Raw genomic sequence first — 20,078 nt, forward strand, 5'->3', positions numbered from 1 at the left:
AACAAATTAACAAAATATACAAATGTGCCATATCTAAGATGAACTCTGCCTGACCTAGCTTGTGATGTAACCATGGGCTGGAAAACCTTATCATTGATAGATCTTATGTAATTCAAATGATCAGTGTGAATGGATACAGGTTGAATCTCAGAACTGCTTGATCATTGATAATTCATCCGCATTGTTCATGAATGGGACTATTTTGTGTAGCACATGAACATCCTTTGGAAGTGATTTGGAATAAAATAAAGATGCTATATATGATTGTCAGAATTACACTTGTAACTTTGGTAGCGGGTAAACCCGCAACCAAAAATAAAACATGTTGACCATCAGAATATATTATTACATTCCATTATGTTTTGTAAAAGACAAAGGTCTTTAAATAAAAACATCACAACATTCTTCTATGATACCCCTTTGAATGATTATAAATACTTAAATCTGTTCCGATGTCATAGGGATTCCACATGGGTTACGGAAATGACGTAAAAGTTAGAGGCAGATTATTTTATGATGTTACTTGCAAGTAGCTCATGAATTTATTTCAAGGAAAAAAGTCCACTTAAATTAGCTAATATTATAAACTGTTGCCTGCATTAAAAATCGATTTGTTGAAGTCACGCCGGTCCAGAAAGGGACACATAGTCTAGATCTACATCTACATCTACATCATTACGCCAAACTGTCAGACTTGACATTTCTTTGACGGTGTGCAAGAAAAGAGAAAGTGTGAGAAAACTGTAAATAGTGAAAGCTAGAAGTTTAAGTCCCGGTCAAGATTGGGTGCAGATACAGTAGACAAAAGTTAGAACTGTGAAGATGTACCTGGTCATGATAAGAGAATTTTTATCAGAAATACAATAAAAATATATAATATCTGTCACATGTGTGTTATTAAAGGTAACTAACATGCTTTATATTATTTTTTTTTTTGTTTTCAGAATTAAAAAAAAGTTTGGGGACAGGAGTTCCGAAAAAAAATATAGAAAGACCCGTGGATCGCTGGTCGGAAAGACAGAATCCAACATGATAAGGGTTAATAATATCACAGAAGAATCGTGTAGATCTACTGTATTATAAAACGAAATCTGTAGATGTATAAGGCGTAGTCAAGTGTAAGTACGACTTCCCCGTCTACCCGGAAGCGCCTCATTAATTACTCTAACAAAGTTACTTCCCTTCATGTCAGGCCCTCCATTGAAACGAAAAGTAGGTCAGGAAAGCCGTAATGGATAACAGCGGAATATGTTGAAACTAGGATATTCAAAGCAAGCCTTAGCAGACAGTAAGACACAGTTATAATTTAACTTTAATACAGTAATGCTTAAGTGCATGATTATATTTAAATCGCTCTACTACACGCGTTTCGATGCGACATGTTTTTACGACTTGTCAGCTCCAAGGGCCTCAATCAATACAACGGATGGAGTGATGTTTTGCGTGTTCTATAGTGTACTAAAGTAAGAGTAGTGCAGTAAATTGCAGCAGATGCATAATGTTTTGTGCAACTGTGTTAGAATTGGCCATGATTTGAGAGTATATATTTGTCACGAATATGATAGGGTGGTGAATGTCTATTTCAGTCTACTGAGTAAGGGAGTTAATTCTGTGTTTACTTCCCTTAAGAGGTGAAGGCCATGCTTGGGGTATAAAAATATGTAGATATTAATTAGTTTTAAAACACTGCTTTCTTACCTAGTATAGAGTAACCAAAGGCGGATCCAGGTGTGCGCCCCCCCACCTTAAACTCGCCGGAGCATAGGTAATTTGTCTTTTGTTCTGGATGAAAAAAGTACAAAATATGCATTTTTTCTCGCCCATTATGCTCGCAATTAGATATAGGAGAGATCGCCGTGACGTCACACATTAACCTCTGGGCAAAACAAATGTTTTTACATCGTTTTTGTATGGGATCGGAATTTTTAATTCTTAATAACATTTTTGCTCATTTATGGATTTTCAAAATTCAAAAAGTTTTGAAATACTTCTTTCAAAAACAGTCAAAAATCTGAATATTTGTTTATTACACATACAACCAAGACATGTTTAAAGGAGCTACCTTACATTTTTAGGCATTTGTCTACATGCTCGGAATAGGCTCGCTCACTTAGCTCAATACAATATTGAGAGCACAGAGATCTGAGGATTTTTGGGTGAGGCATTGATAAAAGACATTATACTGGGAATAATGTATTTATAATTGATAAGCAGCAAAGTCCTGATACTCAGATTATGCAATATATTATCATCAGATATACAGTAGAAGCATATTTTTAGGTTATTAGATTTGTACCGAGAAATATGCACAAGTTCTGCACATAGTGACTTTAGGAGCGCAATATCATTCACCGAAAGAACAAGTGCATATTTCTCGATGCAAATCTAATAATCATTTTGTTACATATACAATGTCATACCACACTTAGAATTATTATACAAAATGATATAGATTTGTTCTTAAGCTTGAGTAAAATTGTATACATCGTTGTTAAAGAACTTTCAAACGCAACAACGTGCATGAAACTGACATCACAAATGATGTCACATAGCCAACGTTTTAGTTTCCACTGTAACTTAACTGCATTTATAAATGGGTATGTAAAAATTTAATCTGTCGAAACATTAAGAAGCGGTTATAGGCTGGCAGAATAATTTCACACAGACTTAGACCAAGACTTAGTGAATTATACATAACCAAGTGAAGACATAGTTGTCCAAATGGCTGTTCGGTGTATGTGTCACTGCGTCCATACAGATTTCTTTGTCCGGACCATAAGTTTATCATTGATTGTGGGATTTTAAAATAACAATTGTTCACCACCATGAGACGGCGTGTCACGCTCTAAACCTGTGTCAATATCTTAAAGGTCAAGGTCACACTTGGAGTTTAAAGGTCAAATATGGCTATAATTGACCTTGTCTGGACAATAACTTCGTCATTGAATGTGGGATTATACAATAAGCTGGCACAATTGTTTACTACCACCATGAGATGGTGTGTCGCATGCAACACCGGCATCAATATCTTAAAGGTCAAGGTCACACTTGGAGTTTAAAGGTCAAATATGGCTATAATTTACCTTGTCCGGACAATAACTTTGTCATTGATTGTGGGATTTAAAAATAACTTGGCACAATTGTTCACCACCATGAGACGGCATGTCAAAGGTTAAGGTCACACTTGGAGTTTAAAGGTCACATATGGCTATAATTGACCTTGTCTGGACAACAGCTTCGTCATTGAATGTTGGATTATAAAATAACCTGGCACAATTGTTTTATTTGGCATATGTTTGTCTCAGTGAGACAGAGTTTTGTGTGCAACTCCCAGTCCTTTTGACAGCTGGCGGGCTCAACATGTTGCCCTTGGGCATCTAGTTTTGTATAAGCATTGGGGATAAAGTTCATTCCTGGATTTTTGTTTTTGCAGGTAACTAGAAAAATGGATGACAGTTTCTCACAAGAGACCCTAGAATCATCATGCATTTCCCAAACAATCGATGAATTGACACAACTTCACCAAGTAGTTAGCTACTCAACTAGCCGGGCTAGTTCTTCTCAACAAAATGTTGCAGGCAGTCACCATGGCAATGAAAGTAGCAGACACACTGTCACTCCACAAGATCATGTTCAAGGTCATACATCAACAAGTACATTAATGAACTATCAACACAATTCCTCAGTTGACACTGAAACTGCCATTCACATGCCAGATGGGCAAGTCTTGACACCACACTATGTCATCGTTGAAGATCCCATATCACTTCACAGTTATGCCGACTTTTCAAGTCCTGGCATATTGCCAGGCTTCGGACTTTCAGAAGAAAAGGATCAGCCTGTTGTTGTTGAAAAAGCAGTGCCCTCAAATAGCTATGAGATTTACATTACAACACATGCAGAGCCTGGTACTGTTTCTTCAGCAACTGACATGAAAACAACTGTAACTGAAGCTGCAAGTACCAGAAAGGAAACAATACTCACTGTCCCAGTGATAGACATTCAGAAATCACCAAAGAACCAAGTATCAAGTATAGATGAAGAAAAAAGCAGAGGCAGTCAACGTTCTGTTACGTTAACTGAAGTGCGTGAACAGTTAAAAGAACATTTAAGTAAAAAAGAAGCTGAAAGTCTTGGACTTCGCAGGTTGAAAGTGACTGCTGTGAAAGAGCAGAAAAATGTTTTTGACAATTCAGAAAGAGATGGCAGTAATATACCAGCAACGTTAGCCACAAATTCTATAGATACTGTTAAAATTTCGCAAGTTAGTTCACTCGCAAACTCAGTAGAAGCAAGCACTAATACTGAAGACGACATGGCATTATTGAAATATGATACTTCTGATAATGAACAGTTAGTAAAGAAACAAAAGACCCAAGAGAGGACAGCACAGGAGAAAACGTTTTCTGAAAACCTTGGTCTTATTCCAGCAGAGAGTGAAATAAAGATTAAAGAAGAGAGGGCAAGGAATGCATCAAAAGGTGTAAGGACTCGTAAAAGTTTGGAGCTTGGAACTTTAAATGCTACAGTGGAACCAGTTACTTTTCCTGGTGTGGCTAAAGTTAAGAATAACAACAGAAGTGTTGATGTCGATTTTGATGAATCTGTGCCATTGCTAGGACACAAACATCGTCCTGGTTGTTACAGATGTGGTTCATGTACCAAGACATTTATGACGATTTGTAAGTTGCATGATCACTTGCAAGACCATTGTTTTGGAGGCTCATATCACTATGACCACCTTTTGAAAACAGCATTTCCAAAATATGACACCGCATGTTCCTATTCACAGACTAATTATGAATTTGATAAAGATCAGGCTCAGAAAATCTTAAAACCAAGAAAAGGTAAATTAAGTGTTAAATTTAAGGCACCAAAACTAAAAACAAAAACAACAGCTTTAAGGAACTTCGTACCTGTTGGTAAAAGAAAAAGAGGAAGACCTAGAAAAATTCAGGTTGCGCAGGAAAATGTTGAAAATGACCCAGATGAAGACATGGAAATTCAAAATGATTTCGCTGATGGCAATGAAGAACTAGTATTAAAAGAAGAGCCAGTTAGTTATAATATTGATGGGACGCCATTTGATACTGATGGTGAGTCTGAGTCAAAGATGGATGAAATAGATGATAAAGTTGAAGAAAAGTTTGAAAATATGGATGATAACACAAATGCTTCCAGCGATTTTGTTGATAACTATCTGAAAAACCTTGATGATGATATTAACACAATTGCTTCAAGTGAGCCTGAGAAGGAGAAGAAAAAAACACGTAAACGAAAAAGTAGCATTCCGAGAAAAATTATGGTTAATTCTGAATCGGAAGATGGTGAGAAAATAGTTAACAGTAGAATAAAACCAGAGATGAAGATAACCTGTGAATTTTGTCCAAATAAGTTTCAATACACACGCGGGCTCATTCGGCATGAACAAGAGAAGCATGCAGACCAAATGAAATATAATTGTGATGAGTGCAACCAGAAATTCATGCGTGAGTATAATTTGGAGCGGCATAAGCTTTGCTCGCATACAGTTGGAAAATCTAAGTTTATACAGCAAAGAAAAGGAATTTATCGTGAAAAGAAGAAACCTGGACGTAGACCATTGGAAAAATCCCCAGAGTCAACAACGCCTTGTGAAATATGTGGAATTGACGTGCCATCTTCAAAGTTGGATATTCACATTCGTTTACACACAGGTATATATATAGTTTTGGGCTACTGTAGTACATTTTCACAAATCTGTTAAAAGTACTGAGGAAGAAAAGGCAGGAAAACTGTTTGAAAGATTCAGATAATCATAAAGATACCTGTTACTTTCAGTGGTAAATTTAAATGTATATAACCTAATTTGTTAGGGTCATAATTTAGTTTAGTATCCAGCATGTTTGTTAGTGGTTTGTACCTTCTTTGAGGTTTAATTCCTGAATAGGCCTTTAAGGATCTTCCTCCATTAGTAAAGCTTATTGCTGCTTAATGTTGATAGCCGTGACCCATCTATAGGTAAAACACAGGGCTGTTTGGGAAAACAAGATTATAAACGGTTAACAAATTAGTTTTAATGAAGTTATGTATCTAAACTGTAGGCTTTTAATAAAGGGTATTTTAAATTTACATTTGATATAATGTTGTTGCAGCATACAGAAAAACCTATGAGAAGAACTGGCTTATAAAAAAAACAAAAGTTTAATATTATCCAATCTATAGTATTCTGTATACTTTGGAAAATAGTTCTGCACAAATATCAATGCTTTCACATCATATAGTAGAAGAAAAAAGTGCTGGTACATCAATCAAAGATGGCTTTATTTCCAGGTGAACGTCCCTACATTTGCCATGTATGTGGGAAGGGTTTAATCAGTGACAAGAAACTGAAGCGCCATCTGTTGATACATTCCGAGGTGCAACGTCATACGTGCGATGTGTGTGGACAAGGCTTCTCAATGAAGTACAAGCTGCGGACACACATGTTTGTGCATACTGGTAAATATTTGCAAAAGCTTCTCTTTTTTTGTTGAAAACAATGCAACCTCGAAAGAATAAACACCGTTGAGAAGACCCGTATACAGTATACACTCCAGGAAAATAAGATCACAACATCTGTTTATGGCAAATATTTCATTCTTTCAACTTGTATGCAAACATTTTGATATACATTTATCATTATTCATTAAATCTGATCTCACATGGTGGTTTCTCTTATGGTAACAGAAGCATGTCCTTTGTTACCTGTGCTTGTGCAGCTTGTGCAGCTTGTTACATGTGCTTATGGAGTTTGTTTTGTAATTCATGAAATACAGAAACTGTTGCATGTACTTACAAAAATGGAATGTTAATAAGTTAATGAATGTAAAAGTTTATTACAAACTACCAATCATTTAACAATGTCATGACTTTCATGGATTATAACACAAGCTCTATGTTCATATGTGATAAAGGTCATGTGCATAAAGTATCTAAAGAGTAGACTTTGCGCTTTTTATGCCCCGGAAGGGGGGCATATAGTTTTTGAACCGTCTGTCAGTCTGTCCGCAATTTTCGTGTCCGGTCCATATCTTTGTCATGGATGGATGGATTTTCAAATAACTTGGCATGAATGTGTACCACAGTAAGATGACGTGTCGCGCGCAAGACCCAGGGCCATAGGTCAAAGGTCAAGGTCACACTGAGACGTTAAAGGTCATTTTTCATGCCAGTGCATTCGTGTCCGGTCCATATCTTTGTCATCCATGGATGGATTTTCAAAAAACTTGGCATGAATGTGTACCACAGTAAGACGACGTGTCGCGCGCAAGACCCAGGTCGTAGCTCAAAGGTCAAGGTCACACTTAGACGTTAAAGGTCAGTTTTCATGATAGTGCATTCGTGTCCGTTCCATATCTTTGTCATCCATGGATGGATTTTCAAATAACTTGGCATGAATGTGAACCACAGTAAGACAACGTGTCATGCGCAAGACCCAGGTCCGTAGCTCAAAGGTCAAGGTCACACTTAGACGTTAAAGGTCATATTTCATGATAGTGCATTGATGGGCGTGTCCGGTCCATGTCTTTGTCATTCATGCATGGATTTTAAAATTATTGGGCATGAATGTGTACCACAGTAAGACGACGTGTTGTGCGCAAGACCCAGGTCCGTAGGTCAAAGGTCCTAAACTCTAACATCGGCCATAACTAGTCATTCAAAGTGCCATCGGGGGCATGTGTCATCCTATGGAGACAGCTCTTGTTCTTTTTGAGTATTGCTCTTAGGTTAGAACAGTGGTAAGGTTGATTAACCTTTAGCCTGCTAGGGGCGAGTGATTCTGCCTTTGCGACCAGCACGTCTGTGCAGGCTGATCATGGTCTGCACTGTTTGCTATTCAGTCAGTAAGTTTTTAGTGAACCCTCCTTTGAATAATAAGTGGTACAGCCCAAATTGAACGATGGACCAGCCCATTTTAGAATTTTAGCAGGCTAAAGGTTAAGAATTTGCCTAATGGGAAGGGTCTGCCTGCATACAGAGGTGTTTACTCTTTAGAGGTGCTGCTAGTAGAGGTTATACTGTGAACAGTATTCTAACACAGGCAATGTAAGCATGAATGTGATACAAGATTGAAGATTAGTAATTATGAGTTCTCAACTGATAAAATGGGTGTCGTGAATATACTTTTTAAATCTTTTAAATGACTTTGTGGTATATTTTGCAAGACAAGTATTCAGACTCAGAACCTCTTGGAGTTTTTGTTTGAAGCTATTGTCCACACTGGTCCATACTTGCAGGAGTTCTAAAAAATGAGTATGTTGTTTAAGAAATAACAAGTTCCCAAGTGTGGTTTATCGTAGAATAACCCATGTTTTGAGTTCTTATGTGTAAGAATATATCATGAAAGCCGTAGGCCTGAGTGATATATTGTTTCGCATAAGAACGAAAAACTAGGGTTATTCTACAATAAATCACACTTGGGAACTTGTTATTTCGATTCAAACACGACATACTAGTATCAACAGCGTTAGAAAAAAATGCTAACTACTTTTTACGACAAGAACTACACTTTTTTTGCAACGCACCTGGATCATTCTATACATAGAGGATGATGTCACTACTTTGCACCCGCATGGGTTATCGCAAAAGAACCATTGATTAATTTTCTCCTATGTGTATATAGGTTATTTGCTGGTCGTGTTAGAATACATGTTACTGAGTAAGGGGAAAGTATGTTATGACCTTAATGTAGGTTTTAACTTTAAGATAGTTCATCCTTCTTGGTTCAATAACTTCTGCACAATGATGTGAGTATTTTATAAAAACATAGAGCTATAAAACCAAATGGAGAGAATTTTTCCTCTATCTTGATTCCAGGTCACAAGCCGTATCTGTGCTCAGTGTGTGGAGCTGAGTTCAACAACAGCACCTCCCTTCTGCACCATAATCGTACTGTACACCTGGGTGACAAGCGGTACGAGTGTACAATTTGTGGGGGGCGGTATGGGAAGAAGTCCCAACTTGAAGAACACATGTTCAGTCATTCCAGCGAGCGGACCCAGACATGCAAGTAGGTTCTTCAGGCTTAACCCTTACCATGCTGGACAGGATTGATTCTGCCTTTGCGACCAGTGTAGGTCATGATCAGCCTGCACATCTGTGCAGTCTGATCATGATCTGCACTGTTTGCCATTCAGCCAGTATATTTTGGGTAAACACCCCTTTTAACAGTAAACGGTACTGTCCAAATTGGAAGACAGACAAGTTCAAAATAGAAATTTGGCAGGGTAAGGGTTAAAGTGCCTTTTAGTCTGTAGACAGGCTAATTTTAGCATCACATTTATTTTGTAGTCTGATGGGCAACTGGTATATTGGCATTGTTAAATATTTGTATGTCTTAGCTGGTTATATTTTAGGAGTTAGTGCTGCATAATTTTCATGACCATGTTGAATTTGTGTGTTGCTCTGTTCACGAATATTTTTGAATTGGAATTTGCCCTTCACTCAAGTGTGTTTGAAACCCTAGCAAGGGAAGCAGAATTATTGTAACAGGAGAAACTAGTAAGGCATTCAGCTGCCTTACTGAAAATCAGTGGTTCCACCAGGTTGCCCATCTGTGTCCAAAATAATCTCCAGAGGGGCACATGGGGGGCTTTGCAACATAAAGCTGGATAGTCACCATATGACATGAATTGCTTTGATGTGCCTTAAAATCCAACAAAATAAGTATATTTGAGCCGTGCCATGGGAAAACCAACATAGTGGGTTTGCGACCAGCATGGATCCAGACCAGCCTGCACATCCGCGCAGTCTGGTCAGGATCCATGCTGTTCGCTAACAGTTTCTCCAATTCCAATAGGCTTTAAAAGCGAACAGCATGGAGCCTGACCAGACTGCGCGGATGCGCAGGCTGGTCTGGATCCATGCTGGTCGCAAACCCACTATGTTGGTTTTCTCATGGCACGGCTCATTTATCATATGTATAACATCATGTTGGTGAAATAAAACCATTACATTATTTTGGTATTACACTAGTCATTGACATTGTTTTATGTGTAGAAGATGTTGGGCGAATTGACTTTCTTATTAAAAGGAAAATAAAAAAGTTTTTATATTTAAGAAAAAAATCTAAAGTGATTTATAAATAGAATCTGATATTTGTGTGTTTATTTTTTAAACTTCTTAAATAAAATATGATAAAATACTTTGCAGAGCCTTACATTTTATTTTGTTCATGTACGTAATATCCTCTACATCTGTCTGTTCATTAAAATTTTGCTTGGGGATGAAGAAATTTATATAAACACCACACTATCATTCAGTTAATATATGAGCCACGCCATGAGAAAACCACATAGTGCATTTGCGACCAGCATGGATCCAGACCAGCCTGCGCATCCATGCAGTCTGGTCAGGATCCATGCTGTTCACTTTCAAAGCCTGTTGCAATTAGAGAAACTGTTAGCGAACAGCATGGATCCTGACCAGACTGCGCGGATGCGCAGGCTGGTCTGGATCCACGCTGGTTGCAAACGCACTATGTTGGTTTTCTCATGGTGCGGCTCAAATATTAGTTATAAACTGTAGTTTGGATTATCTCCCTAGTCCTAACTACAGGGTACTATTTGGGACTAATTTGTGTCAATCCATGAAATTGAATCCTAACAGGCAAATAAAATTTCTATTCATTTTATATTCAAAATTTGAAATCCTCGAATTCATTTGCTAACAAAATATCCTTTTTTGATGAAACCACAAAACTTTCATACCCTCAAGATAAAATGATTTCATAGTTAAAAAATCCACAATTATGGAAACTCTGTGTTAAGGTGGTAATATTTTTAGCTCACCTGTCACAAAGTAACAAGGTGAGCTTTTGTGATCGCGCGGTGTCCGTCGTCCGTGGGTGCGTGCGTGCGTCCGTAAACTTTTGCTTGTGACCACTCTAGAGGTCACATTTTTCATGGGATCTTTATGAAAGTTGGTCAGAATGTTCATCTTGATGATATCTAGGTCAAGTTCGAAACTGGGTCACGTGCCGTCAAAAACTAGGTCAGTAGGTCTCAAAATAGTAAAACCTTGTGACCTCTCTAGAGGCCATATATTTCACAAGATCTTCATGAAAATTGGTCAGAATGTTCACCTTGATGATATCTAGGTCAGGTTCGAAACTGGGTCACGTGCCATCAAAAACTAGGTCAGTAGGTCTAAAAATAGAAAAACCTTGTGACCTCTTTAGAGGCCATATATTTCACAAGATCTTCATGAAAATTGGTCAGAATGTTCACCTTGATGATATCTAGGTCAAGTTTGAAACTGGGTCACGTGCCATCAAAAACTAGGTCAGTAGGTCTAAAAATAGAAAAACCTTGTGACCTCTCTAGAGGCCATATATTTCACAAGATCTTCATGAAAATTGGTCAGAACGTTCACCTTGATGATATCTAGGTCAAGTTCGAAACTGGGTCACATGTTGTCAAAAACTAGGTCAGTAGGTCAAATAATAGAAAAACCTTGTGACCTCTCTAAAGGCCATATTTTTCATGGGATCTGTATGAAAATTGGTCTGAATGTTCATCTTGATAATATCTAGGTCAAGTTCGAAACTGGGCCACGTGCGGTCAAAAACTAGGTCAGTAGGTCTAAAAATAGAAAAACCTTGTGACATCACTAGAGGCCATATATTTCATGAGATCTTCATGAAAATTGGTCAGAATGTTCATCTTGATGATATCTAGGTCAAGTTTGAAAGTGGGTCACGTGCCTACAAAAACTAGGTCAGTAGGTCAAATAATAGAAAAACCTTGTGACCTCTCTTGAGGCCATATTTTTCATGGGATCTGTATGAAAGTTGGTCTGAATGTTAATCTTGATGATATCTAGGTCAAGTTCAAAAGTGAGTCACGTGCCATCAAAAACTAGGTCAGTAGGTCAAATAATAGAAAAACCTTGTGACCTCTCTAAAGACCATATTTTTCATGGGATCTGTATGAAAATTGGTCTAAATGTTCATCTTGATGATATCTAGGTCAAGTTCGAAACAGGGTCATGTGCGGTCAAAAACTAGGTCAGTAGGTCTAAAAATAGAAAAACCTTGTGACCTCTGTAGAGGCCATACTTGTGAATGGATCTCCATAAAAATTGGTCAGAATGTTCACCTTGGTGATATCTAGGTCAAGTTTGAAACTGGGTCATGTGCCGTCAAAAACTAGGTCAGTAGGTCAAATAATAAAAAAACCTTGTGACCTCTCTAGAGGCCATACTTTTCATGGGATCTGTATGGAAGTTGGTCTGAATGTTCATCTTGATGATATCTAGGTTAAATTTGAAACTGGGTCAGCTGCGATCAAAAACTAGGTCAGTAGGTCTAAAATTATTAAAATCTTTTGACCTCTCTAGAGGCCATATTTTTCAATGGCTCTTCATGAAAATTGATCTGAATGTTCACCTTGATGATATCTAGGTCAGTTTCGAAACTGGGTCACATGCGGTCAAAAACTAGGCCAGTAGGTATAAAAATAGAAAAACCTTGTGACCTCTCTAGAGGCCATATTTTTCATGAGATCTTCATGAAAATTAGTGAGAATGTTCACCTTGATGATATCTAGGTAAAGTTCAAAAGAGGGTCACGTACCTTCGAAAATTAGGTCAATAGGTCAAATAATAGAAAAACCTTGTGACCTCTCTAGAGACCATATTTTTCAATGGATCTTCATGAAAATTGGTCAGAATTTTTATCTTGATAATATCTAGGTCAAGTTCAAAACTGGGTCACATGAGCTCAAAAACTAGGTCACTATGTCAAATAATAGAAAAAACGACGTCATACTCAAAACTGGGTCATGTGGGAAGAGGTGAGCGATTCAGGACCATCATGGTCCTCTTGTTAGACAGAAGTCTTCAGTTATTTCATTCTTTCATGTTGAAATTAAGAACAACCTTATACTATATCAGCAGAGCCACTTCTCTGAAAGAAATCATATTTGGCATACTGTAAAATCATTTAATTTCGTGGGCATAAAATTCCGTGCTTTCGGTCAAAACGGCAACTTTGTGGGGATATGAATTCGTGGATTTCAACTTTTGAACATAAAAAGAATGAATGGGCATTTTACCTGTTCTTTGGGATTAAATTTCATAGATTGACTCAACCACAAAATCCATGAAAATTAGTCCTTCACGAATATTAATGATTTCACAGTATTTGATAGTGTCAGAAACTTTTTTAAGAATTAACCTTATCCCTGAATATACAAACCTATAAAAGGCATATATAGTTTTATTACTGGATGACGATTGTATTAATGTTGAACTTCATTGTTTCGTTTTTTGTTATTAGGTACTGTGGCAAGTCATTTAAGCATGCCAAAAGTTTACGTCGTCATGAATTTACGCACGTCTCCAACCAGAAGTTCCAATGCGACCAGTGTGAAAGTAAATTTTCCCGCAAAGACAATCTTGAACGACACAAGATGTGTCACTACGAGGCAACTCTTCAGTGCAGCTTTTGTAAAAAGAAGTTCCGGGAACGTCAGCCACTTCTTGAACATGAACAATTTCATGTTAATCAAAGAAAGAACACATGTCAGATATGTAAGGAACGATTTCAAGACGAGACTTATTTCTTAAACCATATGGAAAAGAACCATGGCATAACTCGCGACATGGTTCCTATGATTAATGCCCTTGCAATCTCTCCAGTAAAGGAGGCAAAGTCTAGGAAGTCTGGAGGAGACCAAGCAAATCAAAGTTTGATAATTGATCCAATAAAAGCTTCAGCTTCTTCAGATGATGACCACTTGGGATTGTCTGCTCCACAGTCTACGTCAATAGACACGCTAAACCTCAGTATGAGTGTAGCGGGAATCTTACCAACCTCAGAACAAGATCTTGGAAATGGTTCCCAATCAAACATGCAGTCTGGTTCCCTTTCTCTGAGCAACCTAACACAGCAAGTATTTAATGTTGGTACAAATACACCAGGTATGAACATGAATGTTTCTCGCGGGATTTTTAACCAGGCAGGGAATGCTAGCATTGTTTCGAGTGGGGGCGTCTTTCCGGGGATGAGCGAAGTGCAGAGAATAGCTCTGAATGTCATGAATGCCGGACTTGATCAATCAGGGGCTGGGTTAGCTCTTCCTTCAGATAATGTGTTGATGCCTGACCAACAAAGAATGATTCAGGATGTCGTAGGTCCTGGTCTTCCAAATATGCAAGGTCAGGGTTACCGATTGCAAAACCTTTTTAATCAGTAACTGATTTATGTACTTCCTGCAAGAATATAAGCATTTCTTTATAAATTAGAAAGACTGTGTCAAAATTCATAGTATTTGTAAGTACTTAATTGCAAGATATGTAGAATATTAAAATACAATACATGTATTTGTAAATGTTCATTTGTAAATATTTATATACTAGATAATGTGACCTAGAACCTAGGGTTGTGGTGATTCCAGTCTTTTGAAAGTTAATAATAGGGGCTATTTGGTTTTTGATGTGATAATTCTCTTTTTAGCTCGACTATTCATAGAATAGTAGAGCTATTGGACTCGCCCATGCGTCGGCGTCCGCGTCGGCGTCCGCGTCCCAATTTGGTTAAGTTTTTGTATGTAAGCTGGTATCTCAGCAACCACTTGTGGGAATGGATTGAAACTTCACACACTTATTCACTGTGATAAACTGACTTACATTGCACAGGTTCAATAACTCTGTTTTGCTCTTTTACAAAATTATGCCCCTTTTTTGACTTAGAAATTTTTGGTTAGGGTTTTGTATGTAAGCTGGTATCTCAGTAACCACTTGTGGGAATGGATTGAAACTTCACACACTTATTTACTGTGATAAACTGACTTACATTGCACAGGTTCCATAACTCTATTTTGCTTTTTTACAAAATTATGCCCCTTTTTCGACTTAGAATTTTTTGGTTAAGGTTTTGTATGTAAGCTGGTATCTCAGTACTCACTAATGGGAATGGATTGAAACTTCACACACTTGTTCACTGTCATGATCTGACATGCACAAAGCAGGTCCCATAACTTTATTTTGCTTTTTTACAAAATTATGCCCCTTTTTCAACATAGAAATTTTTGGTTAAGTTTTTGTATGTAAGCTGGTATCTCAGTATCCACTAATGGGAAAGGATTGAAACTTCACACACTAGTTCACTGTCATGATATGACATGCAGTGCAAAGGATCAATAACTCAACTTTGCATTTTACAAAATTATGCCCCTTTTTCAACTTAGGAGTTTTTGGGTTGAATTCTTATATGTAAGCTGGTATCTCAGTACCCACTAATGGGAATGGATTGAAACTTCATACACTTGTCCACTGTCATGAGCTGATAAGCACTTTGCAGGTTCCATAACCCTATTTTACTTTTTTACTAAATTATGCCCCTTTTTCGACTTTCTTATTCATTCAAGCGACAAGGCTGTTAAATAGTCAAGCGTTGCTGTCCTCCGACAGCTCTTGTTTTATATCTTATAATTACGCTACCCTTAGATGGATTCTGGTACAAGCCATATTTTGTTGTTTTATGTTAATTACAGGATGTTTTTGTTGAAGATTGTTCTACCTAGGTGAAATATGTACACTTTTTTAAGTATTTAAAATATTTACACATATTACAGAGTTTGTCCCTATGTATTTATTTGTTACTATATAATATTATTTGGAATTAACAATCATTATTATGGTATTTTTATTTTACAAATAGATATTTTTTTAACCAATCAGTATGAAAATAGATTTATGTAAATTCAGTTGATTTATATGGTTTACATGTAATGTGATAATTATTACATTTTGAAAAACCAGTTGACCTATTTATTGTGTAAAAATTATAAGGTGTTTAAACAAATAAGAGAAATACTTTTTGACAGACAATTGACTGATTGCCAATAAACTGAAACTGATCATGTTTTGACAAAGATTGCCTTGAAGCATTGATATGTCAGTGAAAACAATAGAAAATATTTACAGCAATAAAACAGTCTGGTTGTTTTTTTAGTTTGTGCAGTGAACAAAACTGTTATTTACTCCACTGAAAGTTATTGTACTAGACCCAGATTTTTTATTCAAAAATATATAAACAGTACCTTATAATTACTATACAGTTTCTGAAAATATTAAATTAACAGGTTTAACATAGTAAACACTTAATACATGTATAGTATGTATAAATGTGGACTACCACTAAACAACTGGAATTTTTTTTTAATGACTTTCTCCATGAGATTAAATTATTGTTTTGCACAAATGTACCCCATGATAGGACGATGTGTCATGCACAACTTCCAGATCACTAGCTTAAAGGTAAGGTCACATTTGGCATTCAGATGTTTACATGGCATGAACAGGGTCTGTTTCGTGTCCAGTCCATAACTCTGTCATCCTTCAAAGGATACTAGTAACAAATTTTATTTGGCATAAATGTTCCCTATAATCAGGTGAGGTGTCATGCAATAAGAAAGAACCCTAGCTCAAAGGTCAAGGTTAGACTCGGAGGTCGAAGGTCAGTAGGGTTATTTTTCCTATACATGTATTTGGCTGAATTTTGGCCCTTTTTAGACCTGGAAATCAGTGAAGTTTTTCGTACCAGTCCATATTTTGTGTAAACTGTTTGACTGTTAGACATACTGGTTGGGAACCATTTTCCGGACACATTTTCATATTTTGGCTCCATTATTCCCTAAAAAAAATATTTGACATAAATGAAGCCCACACTGCACAAACTTCAGCTCCTTCGCATCCGATGTTGTAATCAGCATCGCTTTGTGACGTAAAACATGGGTTCTATGGGGCCTCAAATGGGGTCACTAAAAAAAGTTATTTTCCCCGTAAGGTAAACCAGTATCCGGACAACTATTTTGACGGTATTTTGCTGTTAATTTGATATCGAAATAAGTAATTAAACTATTTTTACACATTTCTTCATCATTCATCTCTTCAAAAAATGTACGTGTAACATAACCTGACGTTCAATAGCAGCGATGAAAGCAAACCGAAGTTGACAATAAAAATTTCGAATTTCGTCTAACGCGAATTCTTGATAATTCCAATAGATGTAGAATAAAATTAGTGCAAAAATCGACAGCCCTGCATTTTGTGTAACTATCACCGTGAAATTTTAAGTAGCAAATGTTATCAGCAGACAATCAATATGAAGTTTAATTATTTCTTCCCCACTTGATACCTCGGCAAGTGTGAACTACTGCGCATGCGCAATGCTATCTTCATGCCCCCTTAAGACAGAAAGTTGTTTTGTAAACACAGGTGAGTTATCATCATAAAAACTAACATAAAACAGTTTTGTAATATAGTGGTTTGTTGTAGACATGAAGAACAAACACCTTAATGATCTAGATAAAACAATAATAGGAATAACAACAAAATAAAGCGGATATTACATGTGTCCGGAAACTGGTCCTGTCCGGAAAACGGTTCCCAACCAGTACGGCTTTGAAACTTTGACCACTGATAACCATCATAGTCTTCATATGTAGGTTCGACTACATAACTAGGACAAGGGTTTTGGCTCAGTTATGACCCTTTATGGCATAGAATTTAGTTAAGCTTTGCCTATTCTTCAAGTAGTGGAGCGCACAGCTTTTGTTTTTATATTTATAGATGTTATAAGCAATAAACAACTGTAGATGTTTATATATGCAAATTTTAATCCTTACATTGTGTTATAACATATTGTATATAGTACAATATTGTTTATAGGTCATCGACAGATGCCAAATCATTATATTATAATGCAGTAGAGAAAATGAGTTGCCTTCCAGAAGTTCCAGTAGGGGACTTTTTTCTTTCTTTCCTTTCCTAGTAAGTTTGTTACAAAGTTGTTGAAAATCAGGGTTCTAGCGGTTTTGATTTGTGTGTTTGAAATTGCAACATCATAAAATATCTTTTTAATAAGCTTTACTGTCACTTTTAGTCTGTTGTTTTTAGTATGTTTCAAATGATATAAATTACTATATAGTTTAAGGTTACATAAATTTACCTTATTATGTTAAGAATACCAATTTGTCCATGATTCAAACTGAATTATTTTAAAACTAAACAATTGTTCTGTTTGATTTTTGAAATTCCTGTACAAATTAGTAAAAACATTCAGTAAAATAAAGTGCTTTGGCAGGATGGTTTATTTCTAAGTGTTCATTCCGAATCAGGCTTTGTTAATAATAACTAAAAAGTTCACCTGTAACTATCAAAACAGAGGTAACAAATTGTTTTTCCATTTTTAAATCACTTCAGTGTTTTCATAATAATGCTTAGTACAAAAAATATAGTTGTGACATGTACATGGCTCATGTGTAAAAAGCAATACATAATTTTTGTCTGTGTTTTATTCTGTTAAAATTCTGTTTTTAGCTCATCTCTTTGAAGAATAGGTACAGTTATTGCACTCACATATTCAACAGCGTCCACATCTGGATCAAGGTAATGGTTCAGTTCTAGTTTGCAAGTTGGTACCTCAGCAGTCACTAATTGGAATGGATTGAAACTTCACACACATGCTGAAACCAAAGAATTTCTTTTCTTTATATATGTATGCTTTATTATATTTAAAAAGACCTTGTCTGGTGTTATTTTTGTGGCCATTAGAATTAAGGTCACTGTTAGGCCAAGGTCAATATGACTAAAACTGGAAAATGTTTGAAAAAACTGGTATTAACAAGTGTCTGAAATTAAAATTTAACTGCAAAAATATCCCCAAAGTAAGGATCTTATGTTTCATTGTATTGTTCACAATGGGTTTTACATTATATATGATTGTGATTTTTCAACAGTTGTTAAAGGTCTTGTTTTTTTTTCATTCTTGTATATTTAAGTATGACTGTTATGTATAATTGAGTGGCACCATGAGAAAACCAACATAGTGCGTTTGCGGCCAGCATGGATCCAGACCAGCCTGCGCATCCACGCAGTCTGGTCAGGATCAATGCTGTTCTCTTTCAAAGCCTATTGCAATTAGAGAAACTGTTAGCAAACAGCATGGATCCTGACCAGACTGCACGGATGTGCAGGCTGGTCTGGATCCATGCTGGTCGCAAACGCACAATGATGGTTTTCTCATTGCGTGACTTATATCATTGTTTTTTTTTTGGGGGGGGGGGGGGGGTTTAATACAAGTTGCAGAACCAGCAATAATAGAAGATTGTTTCTCAAAGTTAACTTTGATGAAACTTAATAATTTTTTATGCAGTATTTTTTTCTGTTACAGATAAAATCTTGTTTCCAATGTACATGAAGTATTCATTGTCATCAGGTTTTGATTACCATTATATTTACTGGTGTTAAACTGAATAAAAGTGCCTCAAATAGATATTTTTAGGTTTTTTTTATTATACCCTGTGAAGGGGCAGCAGACAGTAATCAGACTGTCGGTCTGTCTATCCCCTTGGTTTCCACTCGAAAACTGAAGAACACTTTGACGCAGGAACCTCTAATTTGGTAGGTTGTGATTGGCAGATGACCCCCATTGATTTTGAGGTCGGTGACTTCATATGATGATCGCCTGTGGTCAGTAGATGACCCTATTGTGTTAAGTGTAAATAGGTAAACAAGAGGGCCATGATGACCCTATATCGCTCACCTGTTATCATTGCACTTGAGGACAAGAAGGTCCTCAGAAAAAATATCTAAGTCCAAAGGACAGGAACAACAAGGGGAAGAAATTTAACCAAAAAGAAGGAAAAAATTCTTACAAGGTATAGATATGTCAAAAAACACCTAAAAATTGGAGGTACCATCCATGTTGTACCACAGAAAAGTGGTCTCGGTTTTTCCCTACAGCCAATAATAAAAAAGTTACTAAAAATAAGCTATTTATAGTAACGTTAAAGGGAAGTAATTAAAAAAAAAATATTGTAAGTGAACAAAAGAAGGATCTGCCAAATAAATCTGTTGACATAAATGAAATTTCAGATCAGTATCTTCATTAGTTATGAAGATATACCCATTTTAATTTGAAATAAAGGGAGGTAATTTGACATAAAATCAGTCCATAGTTATCTACCTGATTGTCTCAGTCCAACTTATAACAATAATGAAATTTCAAATAAGTCCTATAAGAACTTACTGATATAAATCCATTTTGA

General features: G+C 36.5%; 1 protein-coding gene across 1 annotated transcript; it reads left to right on the plus strand.

Annotated features, from left to right (window-relative positions):
- The first annotated feature begins 1,187 nt into the window (after positions 1-1,187).
- LOC123561365 (uncharacterized) lies at positions 1,188-19,303 on the plus strand. Its single transcript, XM_045353675.2, has 5 exons — positions 1,188-1,288; positions 3,434-5,696; positions 6,313-6,480; positions 8,839-9,031; positions 13,301-19,303. The coding sequence occupies exons 2-5, from the start codon at positions 3,446-3,448 to the stop codon at positions 14,217-14,219; spliced, it is 3,531 nt and encodes a 1,176-aa protein (XP_045209610.2). The 5' UTR covers positions 1,188-1,288; positions 3,434-3,445; the 3' UTR covers positions 14,220-19,303.
- The last annotated feature ends 775 nt before the right edge of the window (positions 19,304-20,078 follow it).

The sequence above is a fragment of the Mercenaria mercenaria genome, chromosome 10 (assembly GCF_021730395.1).
Source record: "Mercenaria mercenaria strain notata chromosome 10, MADL_Memer_1, whole genome shotgun sequence".
NCBI classification, from domain to species: domain Eukaryota; kingdom Metazoa; phylum Mollusca; class Bivalvia; order Venerida; family Veneridae; genus Mercenaria; species Mercenaria mercenaria.